This window comes from Salvia miltiorrhiza, unplaced genomic scaffold (genome assembly GCF_028751815.1).
Source record: "Salvia miltiorrhiza cultivar Shanhuang (shh) unplaced genomic scaffold, IMPLAD_Smil_shh original_scaffold_287_1, whole genome shotgun sequence".
NCBI classification, from domain to species: Eukaryota; Viridiplantae; Streptophyta; class Magnoliopsida; order Lamiales; family Lamiaceae; genus Salvia; species Salvia miltiorrhiza.
The window spans coordinates 75,943-96,621 of record NW_026651520.1 but is presented as its reverse complement, the minus strand read 5'-3'; the positions used below and the strand labels follow the sequence as shown (position 1 = coordinate 96,621).

Below are 20,679 nucleotides of genomic sequence, written 5' to 3'. Positions count from 1 at the left end.
AATACCACATGGCTGTGAATCATTCGGAGGAAGAGAGAAGAGAGGGAGGCACGAATTTTGAGAGACCACTGCTGTAGTTTTACTTTCCATAGTTAGGTAGGAGTAGTCGCCCCTTATGGGCATAGCAGTTTAATTTTCTATTCATGTTTTCTACGGCACTTTTGGCCGTAAGTACCCTTCTGCCTTAAGTAAGTTTCTATTTCAGTTTTTACTTTATGTTTTCCTTCATGTCTTTTGCCTTTGTTATTTATTTTATGTTTGGCTAAGTTTTATATTCTGATTTGGGCAAGATGATCTAAGCATGAACACCTAACTCGAGAGGTCTAATTTAGGCATAATAACTGTATGAGCATATTCCCGATACACTAGGTTTGATTCAAAAAAGGTTGAAACAACTTGGTTAATTAATTGGTCACTAGTTAATTAGGGAGTTCTGACCACAAGTAATAATTTGGGCACAAGGCGAGTTGCATCGACCTCCAAAATAGTACAACTGGTGTTGGAGCCGTGACTGCTGTGAAATATCGGTGTAAGAGTCAAGTGGGTCTATCTAGAGCTTAAAGCATTCTGGGCAAAGCACAACTAGCGATAGACCATCGCAGAGAGCGTGGATGTTGTCCGGGGTAGTTGATTTCCATTAGCTGACCCTTCTAAGGGATCATAAACTGAAAGGATAGATTGGGCAAGGGGTTTGTTGTGTGCGTGACGAGTGACAATAGGGGCACAACAATTCTTATGCCTATAACCATTGGTATGCGAGTATAGTGATTTATCTTTGCACCAATGATCGAGCGTTAGTTCATGTTTATTGATTCGAACCTAAGTCAGAATTGTTTTGTTATTTGATTTATCTACTTTTGTTATTTCAGTTTTAGTTGGAAACCGTTCTGCCCATAAGCACGTTTTGGTCAGAACACTGCAGGACACAAAATCTTTAGTGACACCCTTGCAGGAGAAGTTACTGCTCAGTTCCCTATGGATTCGACTCTGGACTTACCACTAGCTAGTCTAGTTGTGGGCATAGGATTATTTATTTGCACGAAGCTCAAACGATGGCTTCGTCAAATTGGCGCCGTTGCTGGGAAACTGAGTGCGCTAGTAATTTCTTTTGCAAAATTTTGTGTGAGTTTTGCCTTTACGTTTGTGTATGCATTATACTAGGAGTGCAGGTCACACGGAGCTATTATTGTTTGATCCCGAGATCGAAAGGACCGCACACCAAAATAATGGAGAACGACGTCGGGCAGAGCAAGAGACGCAACTGAACAGGAATCAAGAGGGAGATATGGGCAGAGAAGACAATCAAGCCGATAAGACCCTTCGGGAGATGATGTTCCCACACAATCTGAACCTCCGACCTATGGGCATAGTGTTGCCCAATATCATGGGGAATTGGGAGTTGAAGCACACCCTGATCCAGATATTGCCCAAATACAGTGATATGCCCAGAGAGGACCCTATGCGGCACTTGCAAGATTTCGAGATGGCTTGTGGAACCATCCGCACCGCATCTCCTGCCCTTATTGAGTACATCCGACTCCTTACTTTTCCGTTCTCTCTTCAAGAGGGAGCGAGGGATTGGTTGTACATTTTGCCCAAAAGCAGCATTACGACCTGGCAGCAGTTGCAGCAGAAGTTTCTCGAAAGGTTCTTCCCAGTCAGCCGGATCCAAAGCTAAGGACCAGAATAAGCAACATCAAGATGGGGGATGGAGAGATCTTATATGACTACTGGGGAAGATTCAAACGAATGCTAGCCAAATGCCCACAACATCAAATACCAGCCCACGATCTTGTTCGATACTTTGTGGGAGGACATCGAAGGCAAGAAAGGCAATGGCTGCATACGGCTTGTGGAGGATCCATTTTGAGCAAATCGGCGGCAGAGGCATTCGAACTTATAGCTAATATGGCGGAGGACTCAAGGGATGAAGAAGGCACAATAGAGAGAATGCCACCACCAGAACCATCGTCTGCCCAAGACGATAAGATTGACAAGTTGTGCAGTGCATTGGAGAAGTTCATGAGCAACCAAATTCCTTTGATCAAAAAGCCGGTTGAAGCATGCCAATTTTGTATGGCATACACCCATGCAACGGACGAATGCCCTCAACTCTTTGAGGATGTAGAAGAAGTCTATGCTTTGGGACAGCTGGGAAGCAACAATGGAGGATATGGCGAGAAGCTCTTTGAGCCCTACAGACAGCAGTGCCCACAACAGCCTTCACAGGCAAGAGGGGTTTCCTTGGCAGAACTTGTGCACATGATGGCACAAGAAAACATGAAATTCTAGAAAGAAACCAAAAAGTTCATGATGGAGACAAGGGGAGGAATGTAGAATATCAATGCCCAGTTATCCCATCTTGCCCAAACGATCGCTCGGATTGAAAAGAAGCAGGGCAAGCTTCCTGCCCAGATGGAGGTTAAGGAGGTGAATGCTGTGATGCTGATGGATGGGGAAGATATCCTGCCCCAGAAAGCACTTCTCGACCAAATGGATGTTATGACCCAAGAAAGCCTGACAGAGGACCATGCCCAGAACGAGGATATGGAGGAAGCTGCTGGAATGATGGATACCCTAAAGGAGGAAGTGGGATACACAGAAGCCCTTAATATTCCCACCATCAGACCAGAGGACAGGTTAGTGTCGCCACTCGAGAGAGCACCCAAGCTCGAATTGAAGCATTTGTCCAAGCACCTAAAGTACATCTGTCTGGGTGAGAATGAGACTTTGCCCCAAATCATCAATTTGGAAATATGCCCAACGGAGAAGGAGCAAGCCCGAGAGATTTTGAACACATATGAGGAGGCAATCGGTTGGACCCTAGCGGACATCAAGGGCATAAGCCAGACTGTGTGCATGCATCATATTCTCATGGAGGAGGATGACGTTCCAGTTCATGAACCAAAGCTCAATCCAACCGTGAAAGATGTGGTAATGGAGAGACCCTTGAAACCCCCTCTTGGGCATAACCCTCCTATGGTTTTGTTTTTGCTTTGTTTTGTTTTGAGTCTGTTTCGTCTCTACCTTCTTTTCTGTTTTTGTTTTTATTTTCGTAGTGTCTGTTCTTCGACCTCCTCTACGCACCCACTTTGCCCAAAGCAAAGTGTGTGTGTGGGAAGGCCTTTTTGTTTTCGTTTGTTGTTGGTATTCCTCCTTCTAACACCCTTTGCCTAAGGCAAAGTGTGTGAGTGGGGAGGAATACCTATTTTTTATGTGTTTTGTTTGTGTTTCAGCATGGTTCTCCTGAAGGACGTGCGCATCAAGGGCAAGAGAGTTAGATTCACCACCTCTGTAGAAGTTACGCCCACAGCAAGTTTTCAGCCATCTGCCCACAGCAAGTAAAAACAAGGAAAAGTCAGAGAGCCCTGCCCTTTTGAGAGCAAGTAATGACGCCCGTATGGGCATAACAGAAGCCATGATGATGGAGACCAGAAAAGCACTCTTTGCCTACTTTTCGAGCACTGGATTCAGGTGCCTACCTGAACTCTGTTCTGGGAATAACCCTCCCTAGGTCTTAGTTTCTTTTTAGTTTTCGTTTTGAGTCTGTTTTTCAACCCCCTCTACACACCTACTTTGCCCAAGGCAAAGAGTGTGTGTGGGGTGGGCCGAGCGTTGTTTCTTTGTCCTGTGGTTAGCCTTTCGATTTGCAATCAATTATGCATGATTATATTCTAAGTTTGTTGTGCAAGTAGTCTGAGATTTGACTTTCCATGCATGCCATATGTATTTGAGAAAGATGGATAGGGTTGTGGGCATACCATGTGAGGTTTTGAGCTTTGATATATGTTGTCTTATGCCCATAACAGCTTCTTCTTTCTTGTGTGAAAATTGACATCTTGACTAGGGTAATGCTAGAACTTGCCTTGATTCTTAGTCGAACCCTGTGTACATAGTCTAGGTGTGTTAAATGATTTAGGCAACTCTTTCTTTAGCCCACAAAGCCAAACCGACCAACCCTACATCTATCACTTGTGAACCCTTTTGAGCTTAATAATTTATTTGAATTCACTGATAAATTTGCCCAAATTTGAGCCGTCCCGGTCAAACTGAACTTAAAGGCAAAAGAAGGGAAGATAGTGTAGTGGATCCTATGGGCAGGACTAGTGCAAAAATTGCAAAATGGGACATCTAATCCCAAAATAAAGAAAAAGTCCAGAAAGAAAATTTAAAAAAAAAATGTGAAAGATAAAAAAAAAAGAGAAAAGAAAAAGAGTTAATGTCTTGGTTAGTATGTGCTTAGGCCCGCAAGAATAGGCGGGGATCTTAAAAATCTGGGAAGTCTGTTGCCCAGAATGAAGTTCAGAATGACCTTAGCCTCGTACCAAAAATTCTCACCTTATGCCTTAAGCCACGTTATAACCCATAAAAGACCTAATGAGATGCACCTAGAACTTTGACTAAAGGGGGAGACAATAGAAGATAGGCAAGCCTATGGCAAAACCTAGCATGATGTCACGAGCGTAAACACTTCCCAAAAATACTTGAGAGAATGAGCGATGGGGAGGAACATCCTTACGCCCACAGACCCCTTCTTGACTCAACTAATGGCATTGCATGATTTTTTTTTTTTTTGTCTCTGATTGCTTGCATGTTTTTGCTTAGATATTCTCTTGCATTTTTGTATTGCGTTTTGGTTGTGCTAACCCTTGTATCGAGTCTTGTCCGTTTTGTTTGTGTCTGTTTTTTGGGCATAATTGCATGTGCACGCTTGAGGACAATCGTGTTTAAAGTGTGTGCGTGTGATGAGCCCATGTTTGTGCTCGTTTTTCGTGTCTGTTTTAGGTCTAGATAGAGTCTTTTTCCTTTGTTTTGCTAGAGTCAGTCGCCTGGGAGGGCATAGTTCCAGGGCAGGCCTGTTCTTTGGGGCAGAAGGTGCTTTCAAGGCATAATGCTGCTGCATTCCGCGAAAGAGGCATGAGTTTGAAGCAGAAGAGTTTGGGACACTCAAAAGCTTGTTTTGAAGATCAAAAGTCCGAGAAGCAGGATCTTGGGCAAACCGACCTTTTACCCATAAGTACCACGCGGGACCCAGTTGCATCAGAAGATGATCGTGGGCAGAAGGTACAGAAATGCCAGAGCAGCGAAGTCGGCTTTGCCAGAGAAATCAAGCTGCCAGCGGAATCAAAGTGCCAGAGCAGCGAAGTCGGCTTTGCCAGAGGAATCATCCGAGCAGCGGAATCAGCTGGGCAGAAGGTACAGAAATGCCAGAGCAGCGAAGTCGGCTTTGCCAGAGAAATCAAGCTGCCAGCGGAATCAAAGTGCCAGAGCAGCGAAGTCGGCTTTGCCAGAGGAATCATCCGAGCAGCGGAATCAGCTGGGCAGAAGGTACAGACGGGGCAGAGAAGAAGAGTGCAGAGGATGTAGATAAGGAAAGATATCCAAAACCTTATCCCTTGAGGTTTGGATAAGAACAAATCAGCCTCCAGATCTGGATGCAATCGTGGGCAGGAGGATCCCTAATTCCAGCGCACTCCTTTTGGGCCCAGCCTGTGTAGCCCTAACTCATGCCTATAAATACCACATGGCTGTGAATCATTCGGAGGAAGGGAGAAGAGAGGGAGGCACGAATTTTGAGAGACCACTGCTGTAGTTTTACTTTCCATAGTTAGGTAGGAGTAGTCGCCCCTTATGGGCATAGCAGTTTAATTTTCTGTTCATGTTTTCTGCGGCACTTTTGGCCGTAAGTACCCTTCTGCCTTAAGTAAGTTTCTATTTCAGTTTTTACTTTATGTTTTCCTTTATGTCTTTTGCCTTCGTTATTTATTTTATGTTTGGCTAAGTTTTATATTCTGATTTGGGCAAGATGATCTAAGCATGAACACCTAACTCGAGAGGTCTAATTTGGGCATAATAACTGTATGAGCATATTCCCGATACACTAGGTTTGATTCAAAAAAGGTTGAAACAACTTGGTTAATTAATTGGTCACTAGTTAATTATGGAGTTCTGACCACAAGTAATAATTTGGGCACAAGGCGAGTTGCCATCGACCTCCAAAATAGTACAACTGGTGTTGGAGCCGTGACTGCTGTGAAATATCGGTGTAAGAGTCAAGTGGGTCTATCTAGAGCTTAAAGCATTCTGGGTAAAGCACAACTAGCGATAGACCATCGCAGAGAGCGTGGATGTTGTCCGGGGTAGTTGATTTCCATTAGCTGACCCTTCTAAGGGATCATAAACTGAAAGGATAGATTGGGCAAGGGGTTTGTTGTGTGCGTGACGAGTGACAATAGGGGCACAACAATTCTTATGCCTATAACCACTGGTATGCGAGTATAGTGATTTATCTTTGCACCAATGATCGAGCGTTAGTTCATGTTTATTGATTCGAACCTAAGTCAGAATTGTTTTGTTATTTGATTTATCTACTTTTGTTATTTCAGTTTTAGTTGGAAACCCCGTTCTGCCCATAAGCACGTTTTGGTGAGAACACTGCAGGATACTAAATCTTTAGTGACACCCTTGCAGGGGAAGTTACTGCTTAGTTCCCTGTGGATTCGACTCTGGACTTACCACTAGCTAGTCTAGTTGTGGGCATAGGATTATTTATTTGCACGAAGCTCAAACGATGGCTTCGTCAAATTGGCGCCGTTGCCGGGAAACTGAGTGCGCTAGTAATTTCTTTTGCAAAATTTTGTGTGAGTTTTGCCTTTACGTTTGTGTATGCATTGTACTAGGAGTCCAGGTCACAAGGAGCTATTATTGTTTGATCCCGAGATCGAAAGGACCGCACACCAAAATAATAGAGAACGACGTCGGGCAGAGCAAGAGACGCAACTGAACAGGAATCAAGAGGGAGATATGGGCAGAGAAGACAATCAAGCCGATAAGACCCTTCGGGAGATGATGTTCCCACACAATCTGAACCTCCGACCTATGGGCATAGTGTTGCCCAATATCACGGGGAATTGGGAGTTGAAGCACACCCTGATCCAGATATTGCCCAAATACAGTGATATGCCCGGAGAGGACCCTATGCGGCACTTGCAAGATTTCGAGATGGCTTGTGGAACCATCCGCACCGCATCTCCTGCCCTTATTGAGTACATCCGACTCCTTACTTTTCCGTTCTCTCTTCAAGAGGGAGCGAGGGATTGGTTGTACATTTTGCCCAAAAGCAGCATTACGACCTGGCAGCAGTTGCAGCAGAAGTTTCTCGAAAGGTTCTTCCCAGTCAGCCGGATCCAAAGCCTAAGGACCAGAATAAGCAACATCAAGATGGGGGATAGAGAGATCTTATATGACTACTGGGGAAGATTCAAACAAATGCTAGCCAAATGCCCACAACATCAAATACCAGCCCACGATCTTGTTCGATACTTTGTGGGAGGACTTCGAAGGCAAGAAAGGCAATGGCTGCATACTGCTTGTGGAGGATCCATTTTGAGCAAATCGGCGGCAGAGGCATTCGAACTTATAGCTAATATGGCGGAGGACTCAAGGGATGAAGAAGGCACAATAGAGAGAATGCCACCACCAGAACCATCGTCTGCCCAAGACGATAAGATTGACAAGTTGTGCAGTGCATTGGAGAAGTTCATGAGCAACCAAATTCCTTTGATCAAAAAGCCGGTTGAAGCATGCCAATTTTGTATGGCATACACCCATGCAACGGACGAATGCCCTCAACTCTTTGAGGATGTAGAAGAAGTCTATGCTTTGGGACAGCTGGGAAGCAACAATGGAGGATATGGCGAGAAGCTCTTTGAGCCCTACAGACAGCAGTGCCCACAACAGCCTTCACAGGCAAGAGGGGTTTCCTTGGCAGAACTTGTGCACATGATGGCACAAGAAAACATGAAATTCTAGAAAGAAACCAAAAAGTTCATGATGGAGACAAGGGGAGGAATGCAGAATATCAATGCCCAGTTATCCCATCTTGCCCAAACGATCGCTCGGATTGAAAAGAAGCAGGGCAAACTTCCTGCCCAGATGGAGGTTAAGGAGGTGAATGCTGTGATGCTGATGGATGGGGAAGATATCCTGCCCCAGAAAGCACTTCTCGACCAAATGGATGTTATGACCCAAGAAAGCCTGACAGAGGACCATGCCCAGAACGAGGATATGGAGGAAGCTGCTGGAATGATGGATACCCTAAAGGAGGAAGTGGGATACACAGAAGCCCTTAATATTCCCACCATCAGACCAGAGGACAGGTTAGTGTCGCCACTCGAGAGAGCACCCAAGCTCGAATTGAAGCATTTGTCCAAGCACCTAAAGTACATCTGTCTGGGCGAGAATGAGACTTTGCCCCAAATCATCAATTTGGAAATATGCCCAACGGAGAAGGAGCAAGCCCGAGAGATTTTGAACACATATGAGGAGGCAATCGGTTGGACCCTAGCGGACATCAAGGGCATCAGCCAGACTGTGTGCATGCATCATATTCTCATGGAGGAGGATGACGTTCCAGTTCATGAACCAAAGCTCAATCCAACCGTGAAAGATGTGGTAATGGAGAGACCCTTGAAACCCCCTCTTGGGCATAACCCTCCTATGGTTTTGTTTTTGCTTTGTTTTGTTTTGAGTCTGTTTCGTCTCTACCTTCTTTTCTGTTTTTGTTTTTATTTTCGTAGTGTCTGTTCTTCGACCTCCTCTACGCACCCACTTTGCCCAAAGCAAAGTGTGTGTGTGGGAAGGCCTTTTTGTTTTCGTTTGTTGTTGGTATTCCTCCTTCTAACACCCTTTGCCTAAGGCAAAGTGTGTGAGTGGGGAGGAATACCTATTTTTTATGTGTTTTGTTTGTGTTTCTGCATGGTTCTCCTGAAGGACGTGCGCATCAAGGGCAAGAGAGTTAGATTCACCACCTCTGTAGAAGTTACGCCCACAGCAAGCTTTCAGCCATCTGCCCACAGCAAGTAAAAACAAGGAAAAGTCAGAGAGCCCTGCCCTTTTGAGAGCAAGTAATGACGCCCGTATGGGCATAACAGAAGCCATGATGATGGAGACCAGAAAAGCACTCTTTGCCTACTTTTCGAGCACTGGATTCAGGTGCCTACCTGAACTCTGTTCTGGGCATAACCCTCCCTAGGTCTTAGTTTCTTTTTAGTTTTCGTTTTGAGTCTGTTTTTCAACCCCCTCTACACACCTACTTTGCCCAAGGCAAAGTGTGTGTGTGGGGTGGGCCGAGCGTTGTTTCTTTGTCCTGTGGTTAGCCTTTCGATTTGCAATCAATTATGCATGATTATATTCTAAGTTTGTTGTGCAAGTAGTCTGAGATTTGACTTTCCATGCATGCCGTATGTAGTTGAGAAAGATGGATAGGGTTGTGGGCATACCATGTGAGGTTTTGAGCTTTGATATATGCTGTCTTATGCCCATAACAGCTTCTTCTTTCTTGTGTGAAAATTGACATCTTGACTAAGGTAATGCTAGAACTTACCTTGATTGCTAGTCGAACCCTGTGTACATAGTCTAGGTGTGTTAAATGATTTAGGCAACTCTTTCTTTAGCCCACAAAGCCAAACCGACCAACCCTACATCTATCACTTGTGAACCCTTTTGAGCTTAATAATTTATTTGAATTCACTGATAAATTTGCCCAAATTTGAGCCGTCCCGGTCAAACTGAACTTAAAGGCAAAAGAAGGGAAGATAGTGTAGTGGATCCTATGGGCAGGACTAGTGCAAAAATTGCAAAATGGGACATCTAATCCCAAAATAAAGAAAAAGTCCAGAAAGAAAATTTTAAAAAAAAAAATGTGAAAGATAAAAAAAAAAAGAGAAAATAAAAAGAGTTAATGTCTTGGTTAGTATGTGCTTAGGCCCGCAAGAATAGGCGGGGATCTTAAAAATCTGGGAAGTCTGTTGCCCAGAATGAAGTTCAGAATGACCTTAGCCTCGTACCAAAAATTCTCACCTTATGCCTTAAGCCACGTTACAACCCATAAAAGACCTAATGAGATGCACCTAGAACTTTGACTAAAGGGGGAGACAATAGAAGATAGGCAAGCCTATGGCAGAACCTAGCATGATGTCACGAGCGTAAACACTTCCCAAAAATACTTGAGAGAATGAGCAATGGGGAGGAACTTCCTTACGCCCACAGACCCCTTCTTGACTCAACTAATGGCATTGCATGATTTTTTTTTTTTTTTTGTCTCTGATTGCTTGCATGTTTTTGCTTAGATATTCTCTTGCATTTTTGTATTGCGTTTTGGTTGTGCTAACCCTTGTATCGAGTCTTGTCCGTTTTGTTTGTGTCTATTTTTTGGGCATAATTGCATGTGCACGCTTGAGGACAATCGTGTTTAAAGTGTGTGCGTGTGATGAGCCCATGTTTGTGCTTGTTTTTCGGGTCTGTTTTAGGTCTAGATAGAGTCTTTTTCCTTTGTTTTGCTAGAGTCAGTCGCCTGGGAGGGCATAGTTCCAGGGCAGGCCTGTTCTTTGGGGCAGAAGGTGCTTTCAAGGCATAATGCTGCTGCATTCCGCGAATGAGGCATGAGTTTGAAGTAGAAGAGTTTGGGACACTCAAAAGCTTGTTTTGAAGATCAAAAGTCCGAGAAGCAGGATCTTGGGAAAACCGATCTTTTGCCCATAAGTACCACGCGCGACACAGTTGCATCAGAAGATGATCGTGGGCAGAAGGTACAGAAATGCCAGAGCAGTGAAGTCGGCTTTGCCAGAGAAATAAAGCTGCCAGCGGAATCAAAGTGCCAGAGCAGCGAAGTCGGCTTTGCCAGAGGAATCATCCGAGCAGCGGAATCAGCTGGGCAGAAGGTACAGAAATGCCAGAGCAGCGAAGTCGGCTTTGCCAGAGAAATCAAGCTGCCAGCGGAATCAAAGTGCCAGAGCAGCGAACTCGGCTTTGCCAGAGGAATCATCCGAGCAGCGGAATCAGCTGGGCAGAAGGTACAGACGGGGCAGAGAAGAAGAGTGCAGAGGATGTAGATAAGGAAAGATATCGAAAACCTTATTATCCCTTGAGGTTTGGATAAGAACAAATCAGCCTCCAGATCTGGATGCAATCGTGGGCAGGAGGAGCCCTAATTCCAGCCCACTCCTTTTGGGCCCAGCCTGTGTAGCCCTAACTCATGCCTATAAATACCACATGGCTGTGAATCATTCGGAGGAAGGGAGAAGAGAGGGAGGCACGAATTTTGAGAGACCACTGCTGTAGTTTTACTTTCCATAGTTAGGTAGGAGTAGTCGCCCCTTATGGGCATAGCAGTTTAATTTTCTGTTCATGTTTTCTGCGGCACTTTTGGCCGTAAGTACCCTTCTGCCTTAAGTAAGTTTCTATTTCAGTTTTTACTTTATGTTTTCCTTTATGTCTTTTGCCTTTGTTATTTATTTTATGTTTGGCTAAGTTTTATATTCTGATTTGGGCAAGATGATCTAAGCATGAACACCTAACTCGAGAGGTCTAATTTGGGCATAATAACTGTATGAGCATATTCCCGATACACTAGGTTTGATTCAAAAAAGGTTGAAACAACTTGGTTAATTAATTGGTCACTAGTTAATTAGGGAGTTCTGACCACAAGTAATAATTTGGGCACAAGGCGAGTTGCCATCGACCTCCAAAATAGTACAACTGGTGTTGGAGCCGTGACTGCTGTGAAATATCGGTGTAAGAGTCAAGTGGGTCTATCTAGAGCTTAAAGCATTCTGGGCAAAGCACAACCAGCGATAGACCATCGCAGAGAGCGTTGATGTTGTCCGGGGTAGTTGATTTCCATTAGCTGACCCTTCTAAGGGATCATAAACTGAAAGGATAGATTGGGCAAGGGGTTTGTTGTGTGCGTGACGAGTGACAATAGGGCACAACAATTCTTATGCCTATAACCACTGGTACGCGAGTATAGTGATTTATCTTTGCACCAATGATCGAGCATTAGTTCATGTTTATTGATTCGAACCCAAGTCAGAATTATTTTGTTATTTGATTTATCTACTTTTGTTATTTCAGTTTTAGTTGGAAACCCCGTTCTGCCCATAAGCACGTTTTGGTCAGAACACTGCAGGATACAAAATCTTTGGTGACACCCTTGCAGGAGAAGTTACTGCTCAGTTCCCTGTGGATTCGACTCTGGACTTACCACTAGCTAGTCTAGTTGTGGGCACAGGATTATTTATTTGCACGAAGCTCAAACGACGGCTTCGTCAGGGCTTGGCTCTCGTCATCTGAGCTGGTGGAGTTGAAGGCTGATGATCCAGATGCATATTCAGAAGATCCCGCATCTTTAGCTACCATTGCTTTCTTCTTCCCTTACTTGCGATCCCTTTTAGCTCTTAACTCTTTGCAATCTTCTTGTGATAATTCAGGACATTCAGATTTGTAGTGCCCTTTCTTTTTGCATCCAAAGCATTCCACATCCTTGAGATCTGTTGCGGATGATTTCTTTTCTTCGCTCCTGTCTGTGGAGTGTTTAGACTTGCGTTATCTCTCTTTTCCCATGAAGTGCTTCTTGTGAAACTTCATGTATTTACGAAACTTGGATTCCATTTTGTTGAACCTTTCAGTCAACAAAGCATATTGACTGAAGAAGTCTTCTGACTTTAGTTCAGTCAGTTCCCTCGACTGCTTCTTGCTTTCTTTCGTTGATGCTTTCAGTGCAGCTCCTTTTGATGTCGATGGAGCATCTTCATCTGATCCTTCAGCCTTCTTAGTTTCTTGATTTCTCTGAATATCGAATTCATTTGCCATGAGATCTGAGAAAAGCTTGTTGGTCGGGAGCATGTTGAATCCAGGTTTGTTCTGATAAGTAACTGCGTAAATTTGCCATTCGCCTCGCGGAAGTGCTCGTAGAATCTTTAGGTTGATTTCTCGTTGGGTATACTTATCTTTTGAGATAGATTGAACCTCGTTCAAGATTTGATTGAATCTATACTCCATCTCTTCAACTTATTCATTTTTTAGCATCAGGAAGGTGTCGAACTTTTGACAAGCTATGGATAGTTTATTCTCTTTTATTTCGTCTGATACGATGCACATTCCTTCGAGTATGTCCCACATCTCCTTTGCTGTCTTGCATTTGATGATCTTGGTGATGTGTTTGTCTGGGAATATTCCGGAGATGATACTTTTGGCAAGATTATCAAGCTCATCTTGCTTTCTTTCTTCGGTGGTGAAGTCGGCCTTTGGTTTGATGTGGTCTTCATCATATGGATCTCTTGTCGTGTCCAGTGGTATCTTCTTGACCACCTCTATGATGACGATTGGTCCTTTGGTGATGACTTCCCACATCCGATAGTGTTGAGTAGTGAGGAAGCTTTCCAGTCGAAACTTCCATATATCGTATCTTTCAATACTGAACGTCGGGAGTGAAGAGGCTCTGCTGTAGTTAGTTTCCATTGTACAAAGAAAAGAGATATAACAGATAAAGAACGCAAGTAGCACTTTTAAAAAAGAAAAAGATTTAAGACCTTATTTTTGAAAAGGATATAGTTCAGTAAAACTAGGTCAAAGCAAATTGTTCTTGCAAACAATCTGCTCTGATACCAATTGTTAGGTCCCGGAAGGTCTAGAATAGGTGTATGGGGGGGAATATGAAGGATGTAGCCCCACGTGGATCATTTCTCGGATATCATAATTCACCATACAACGATTAATTCCTAACAAGCTCCTATGAATTTAAGTGCTGCACTTTGGAGTTAGAATCACTTACTTGTGAATTGGATGTGGAGGTTGTTAACGGCTGAATCGGATGACTCCAGTTCTAACCTTCTGAACTGTATCCCGCTTAATTCTCAACGTTGGATGGACAACGAACTATGAGAACTCCCACAGAGAATTCGATCACCTTGAAATCGGCGCCCCCTACTGCTCTCTCTAAAACCCTAATTTTTGTGTGTCTTATTCTGAGAGCAGATAGCTGTATTTATAGACAAAACACAGTCCTAGGGCTCCAATAACTGTAATAAGCGTCCCTTACTCATTATTGGGCTCAGGAGAGTTTGGGCCAGTCCAGGGATCAGATACAAGGAATAAAGATGGGCCTCTAATGAATTAATTCTTATGATCAGCCCAGATCATAATTAATTCATAAGTATTAATTCATTCCACTAGAGAATCAATACTGACTTACCCCTTTATTAGCGATGATGAGCCGGGGCTTGTATTTAGACTTATTAAATCTCTGTATTTAAAATATCAGACATCCATTAATTAATTAAAGCTCTGACAGCTTATATTAATTAATCTCTTTGGAATTTTTAAGCAGTACCACTCAAACCTTATTATTGCGCCTGAACTTAATCAACCTGCACGGTTTAACGCAATAAACCTTTTGAGCTCCTTAAGGGGATGTCATTATCCTATACCGAATATGGGTACTAATACAGATAACCAAATATCATATATTAACCTCTATCACCCAAGATACAGAGTACTCAAGTTAATATATAACTCTCAGCCATAGTAAATCAAAGTGATACACGAATCAACATATATATATAAAAAATCTTATTAGTATTAAGATTTCATTAAGTCACCGAGATCTTGATTCTTCACGTATGTCAGATAGAAGAATACATCTCACCGTGATCCTATCAATACGTTATGACGTACCAGTATAGATAAATAGTTAAGACAAACTATTTCCATCTATGCTGCAGCCTAAACCAATGACTCGTCCTTGAGTCATCTCGGTTGTGATCTATTTATATCTCTTAAGTTTATTCCAATTATATGACCTTCTGTGATCCGTTAATCACCATATAATCTACTTATATAGAGATAAATGGCATACATATGCAATCATGAACACAATCAGATAAGAGATAAAATAGTGAACACAGGAATCATTGTATACAAGCGTAAAACGTTCTTACTTTCAGTATACAAATCCAACAATCTCCCACTTATACTAAAGCAAACTTTTAGTATACAATGCGTATAATTATAGTTAATAAATAATTAAAAATTATTTGATAGTGAAAATTAGCATTACACATTATTTTTATAGAGTATTACACGTCATAATAAATAAATAAATATATATTTTTCATACAAAAATATAAATAAAAACTCATATTTGAAATTATATTTTTAATATATATATATATATATATATATATATATATAACTAATTATACACCAACAAAAGTATTAAAATTAATACAAAAAAAAATATTTTTGAAAGAGAATAATAAAATGAACCAATATATTTTCGTTCTCATCTATTACATTCCAAACTATTATAATTAAAGAAAGATGTAAAACACAAAACATGACATGTACTTTTTTTTCCTTTAAAAATATAACAAAATAGAGAAGGAAATAAATTTAATATAGTAGAAAAAAAAAAGTTCACATATTATTAAGGAGAAAAAAAAACTAAAGAAAGTAGATAGGAAAAAGAAAAAAAATATTTTAAAATTTTAAATTATAATAATATTATAAGCTAAATTTATATTTTCTTATTTGCACCTAGTTTCTGGGCAACTTAAAAAAAAAAACTATTTTTGTTAGACTTGGTCAATTTGCACATCATAATTTTTTGAGATATATGTGATTACTTGTAATAAAATCTATTATTGAAGATTTTAAAGTTTCAAATGAAAATATTTATATACTGCAAGAAATGAATAAGGAAAATGAGAGAATGAGAAATTCCAACAAAGTAAACACCAAGAACTATATAAGATATTTAAATCAAAATACACACACTGACATAACATGTGTAAATAATTAAAAGGGTAAGGTGAAAAAACCAAAAGCTCTAATAAAATATTTGAATAAAAATAAACTACAAACATATGTATCTTTGACATATGTATCTTTGAGAGAGAGAGAGAGATTGAGAGCTTCACTTCCGACTTGATCAGTTGATCGTATACCATACTTGACATTTCTCTAAAAAATCACAAAAAACAAACAATATCTTTGTAAACACATGAAGGAAATGTATAATCAACATGAAAAAATCCATTAACGTTATTTGAGTTGACCTAAATATAAATAATTTATAACAAAATACAAATTCAACATAATTAGCAACAGTTTCACTTCTGAAAACGTATTCCTTCCATGTTTTCCTGCCAAAACAAATGTACACCAATCCAAACTATCCAAAAACATGTTCCAAAATACCTAAACAATGCAACAATTCAATCACTAAAAATAGATCAACTTTGTCATCTGAGAGTGTGCTAATCCAATTATCCAAGTAGTATGATTTTCATAACTATTAGAAATGGATATTGGGCTCATTCCTCCCTTAAAAGGCCTTATAAGGGAGAGGGTTGCCTCACCATATAAAGTGGCTCATGCCACTATCTCCAATCCAATGTGGGACATTTCAATACACCCCTCGCACGCGCAGCGTGGACTATCCCAAACGTCATCTGTTGACAACGATATTGGAGGGGCCCATCATTGGATTGGGTTGGCTTTGATACCATGTTAGAAATGGATATTGAGCCCATTCCTCCCTTAAAAGGCCTTTTAAGGGAGGAATGGACCCAATATCCATTTATAACAATAACTGATAACAAACAAAACTATAATTTCGTTGATTACAATAAGTAAAGTGTTCATTTTAGGCGAAAAGAAAGTTTCATTCAAAGTAAGTCGGAAGCCAAAAACTTGACCTCCAAATCTGCACAACATAGAGTTTTCCAAGAAGAATAGTCACCGTTGATTCAACCAGTTTGCTCACCACTGCCACCACAACACCGAGATGAGGATAATAAAGTCAACTGCAACAACATGTCCCTTATTCTGAACAGAAACATCAACATCAAGCCTAAACAATCCGGATTGGTAGAAGACACTAAGCACAAGCGAGTTGACGGCGTGCCTCTTTAAAGTTTGATAGAATAATGTTGCTGCTTGTGATCAGAGCACATCAATCTCCATGTTTCTTCCCATGCTTGACATCACATATATACCTCCATGATGCCCATAACCTGACCAAGAAATGTTTCAGCCCCTCCTCACCCATTTGCACAAAGACTATACGATATATATCATTCAGAGGGAGATGCCAAATTTGTTTTAAAATAGACCGAAAATCTTCGGAAACACCCTTGCAATAGATTAGGTCCTCATGCCTTCTTGCACCATAAGAAAATCCCATTAGATGGTAGTGTATAACATCTTTCGTATGCTGAAGAAGAGTTCTCAAAAAATCACAACTTGTTAGGTCTAAGTTCATTAAAAAAGCTTTAAGGGTCTTTCATCTACAACACCAAAAAAATGTGAATCTTCCCCACTTAAAGAACCTTTCATTTTAGATAGGTGCATGTTACAAATTCAATTCCCATAACAAAAACCTTTTGGCAGCCATTCAAACTAAGTCTCTATATTCTCAATAGGACATCCACACTTGACAAAAAAAAAATAGTCACTACTAAATATAAATAATTTAGGGAATTAAAAAGAATGAGCACAAATATAGTTGTCTTGCTTTACAAAAACAAAATCGTTCTTTATAACTAAATATTTGGTAAACACCTCATATATTAACTCGTTATCTCTTGCATTTGTTTATTCCAGAACATACTATTTCTATATTTTCAGATTATTCAAATTGGATCTAATCAATCTCATATAAATGGGTTCAGTTTGCACACAGATATTCAAAATTTGAATGCTAAGGACATAACTTAAGCAATTCATACTTAGCAAACATAAAATTTGCAATTGAAATCATAAAGCTCAACAATATAGTAATCTCATATTCACTCATTAACCATAATCTCTGTAAGTTTCAATGCATTTGTACTCCATAATTGATGAGATAATAAGATCAACTAATACATCACACATAAATTATAGCATAATATATAGGTAGGGGTTTGTGCGAAGTTAAACGATATTTTTTTTTTTTGAAGAGTTTTGTGGTAAAAAAATTAGTACCAACATTTTTAGGAAAAGTTCACCAATTTCAAGCAACATGGCCCTCAATATATTGCTTCAGCTCCGTGTCTTCTTTGGCGTCCATGGACTTTTTTTAGGCTAGTTTTAAATTCTATATTTCTATAATACTGAATCAATTATTCTTGTTCTGCACGCACACACATTGTCTGCACAAACACAACACGAATTGAAGTCAGCTGAATAAGAAAGAAAAAAAAAAAGGAATAGGAATAGGAGCGAGGGAAATTTGCAGAATTGCTCTTGCATCTGGAGGCTGCTTGAGGCCGCGGGCCAGCCCAGGTTCCCGTGACGTTGGTTCGAGGAGGGCGGCTAGGCGGAGGATGAGTCTCCATCAAGTTTGATGAGTAAATGGAAAATGGCGGCTGAATCTCCGTCAGAGGCCGGTCGATCAATGCAGTGGTGGAATTGGCAAAAGAGGAGAGATGGTGAGGAAAAGGGTTTCGAAGTTTGGGGATTTTTTCATTTTTGTAATTAGATTGTTGCAGAATATGTTGGAGAGAGGAGACGGAAGTAAGTTTGGTAGTAGTTAAAAGAAGAGTGGATAGTAGGAGAGAGAAAAGAGAATGAGGTTTTGGTGGAAAATAAAATGTAAGAAATGGGGTTCGTGGGTATAAGGCGTATCAGTTTTCATATAATAAATAGATATATAGATATAGATTAATTAAAATAGATATAGATTTGCCCTTTATATGTTGTTTTATTTGCTAAATTGCCACAAACTGTGTTTTCATATAATATATAGATATATGGATTATTAATTAATTACATAGTAACAATACTATAAATACTTCTCTCATTTAAGGGTTTAATACACATGAGCGGCGCTGCTATATCCAGATCTTCCCTTTTTCCACATCTCTGTCGCCTGCATCCTTGTTCCCTTCAATTCCAGTCTTCTCCATATTCACCTTCTCCCTCATCTGCCCATATAATCGAGCATGGCTTTGTCTGGCCACTCCCAAAAATAAAGCCCTAGCTTTCGCCCCCTCTCCCCTTTTCTCTCTGAACACCTAAATTTCAAAATCGAACAAAAATGTTGACATCGGAAAAGACGAAGCAAGCGCTAACGCCACCACATCTTTGTATGGTGGTGGAGCCGGAGTGAAGTTCCTGTCGACGTCGTCTCCCTCCTCGACGACGATAAAGTTGCCGCCACCTCCCTCCAGACACCCCGTATCCAGCCACCGCCATCTGGGTTTCAAACGACGGCGTCGCCCAGCAGATTAGTTTTTTTATACTGATTAAGATTTAATTTTTTTCGTTTATTAGTTTTTAATTTTTAATTTTTAATTTTTTTATAGTACTATCATTTTTGTCTATGAATATGTCACACCCCAATTCTTGAATGAATAAATATAATCGAGGTGCAACTAATTCATAGAAATAAACAAGGAACAACCTTGTAAAAATCCGAAATAGGATAGAAAGTCGGGCTATGCCCCTTTGGATCACAAGTTTTGTTTCATGCTTCTGACAACTGACATTCATTGGCATAAATTAAGTAGTGAAGAGTCTAAGCTCGGTCAGGTATATCATTTGAAATTTAACATGAAGATCTTAAGCTGGGAAAACAAAAGACTGATATGAGTAATTGCTACAGCGGAAGTCTAACATAGAAATTTATCTCTAGCCTCAGCTCCGTCCCGTCAGCACCGGCCAGCCAACCTGAAAACATTTGAAAGTATTTTTGGGCTAAGTACTAATGTACTTAGTGGGCATGCATTTTCTGAAACATTTCATATTTTAATAAAGACAGTTTATCCAATCATACTTGACATGACTTAGAAGGTTTTAAATTGAAAGAAGTACTTCTAAGCATGTTAAAACATTTTTTTTCATTTGTGCGCACATGTCACACTCCCTTTCTGTTACTCGCTGTGATCCCGGACCTCTAGCCACCGACGGATCTCTGTCTCCCGCTGACACTTGCCCTGAGGACGTAACTCAGACAAGTTGAATTGACCTCGGGACGCTACCCAGGCAGGCCTGATATTTCTCATGCTCCGGAACACATCCAGCCGAGCACCCTTATAACGCCTCTGGTTAGAGCCCGATGGAGATCAACCCACCGAGTCAACTAACAAGTGTACACAATTCTCAAACAACGTATTAGGTCATAAGAGAACCTCAATTGATTAACTGCGCGAGCCTTAAACAGAGCAGAGTGCACATAAACATTTTATTGGATAAACAGTTTTCATTACATTAAATAAACAATTTGCATTTCATTGAAACATTTAGAGCTTAATAACTCAATCATACTTTGTACATTTGGAAAGTAATGCCCACCTGGTTAGGCAAAGCCTGAAGATCATAATCACATATAAACCTGTCTTGGGAAAGCAGCGCTAATCCCCCTGGTCACAAAGCCTACAAGAAATTCTATTCTCAATAGGTCTCCTTAAATCTAATCTTAAGTCATGGTGTAGTGCTTAACATTCTATGATTCACTTAGCCGGGTTTTCAAAATTTAATAAATAAATAAATGAAAACATTTCTCTTGAGTTACGAACACCAACAATATTCTTACTCATCTTCCTTTAATAATTGGAATTATAAATAAAACCAATTAAATCATAAATACTTTTATTGCAAAATATAATGCAATTTCATGTCATGCTTAGCATTTATTATTATTAAATTGAGGTTTATTAAAAAGTGAAAAGGAAAAAACATCCCTTGAAAGCACAAGATGCAGACTAAGGGCAAAAAGCTTAAAAAGCAAAGGAGAACAACTCAAAAAGGAAAGTCAGGATCATTATCCAAATCATCCGACCAACGCCTATGGACGACATTATTCATTGCAATCATACTAGGCCTATTGGTGACGTCAACCACAAACTCCCTCGG

The 20,679-nt window shown here is 40.6% G+C and overlaps 1 protein-coding gene and 2 long non-coding RNA genes across 3 annotated transcripts; 1 reads left to right on the top strand and 2 right to left on the bottom strand.

The window, feature by feature from the left end:
• The first annotated feature begins 6,804 nt into the window (after positions 1-6,804).
• Positions 6,805-7,812, top strand: LOC131003886 (uncharacterized). The gene has a single exon (XM_057930455.1). The coding sequence runs from the start codon at positions 6,805-6,807 to the stop codon at positions 7,810-7,812; it is 1,008 nt and encodes a 335-aa protein (XP_057786438.1).
• Positions 7,813-16,438: 8,626 nt separating this feature from the next.
• Positions 16,439-18,435, bottom strand: LOC131003893 (uncharacterized). Its single transcript, XR_009094845.1, has 2 exons — positions 16,956-18,435; positions 16,439-16,856 (listed from the first exon to the last, which is right to left on the bottom strand). It is a non-coding gene; the product is annotated as an uncharacterized LOC131003893 (long non-coding RNA).
• Positions 18,436-19,213: 778 nt separating this feature from the next.
• LOC131003885 (uncharacterized) lies at positions 19,214-20,295 on the bottom strand. The gene is made up of 2 exons (XR_009094839.1): positions 19,679-20,295; positions 19,214-19,494 (listed from the first exon to the last, which is right to left on the bottom strand). It is a non-coding gene; the product is annotated as an uncharacterized LOC131003885 (long non-coding RNA).
• Positions 20,296-20,679: the final 384 nt, after the last annotated feature.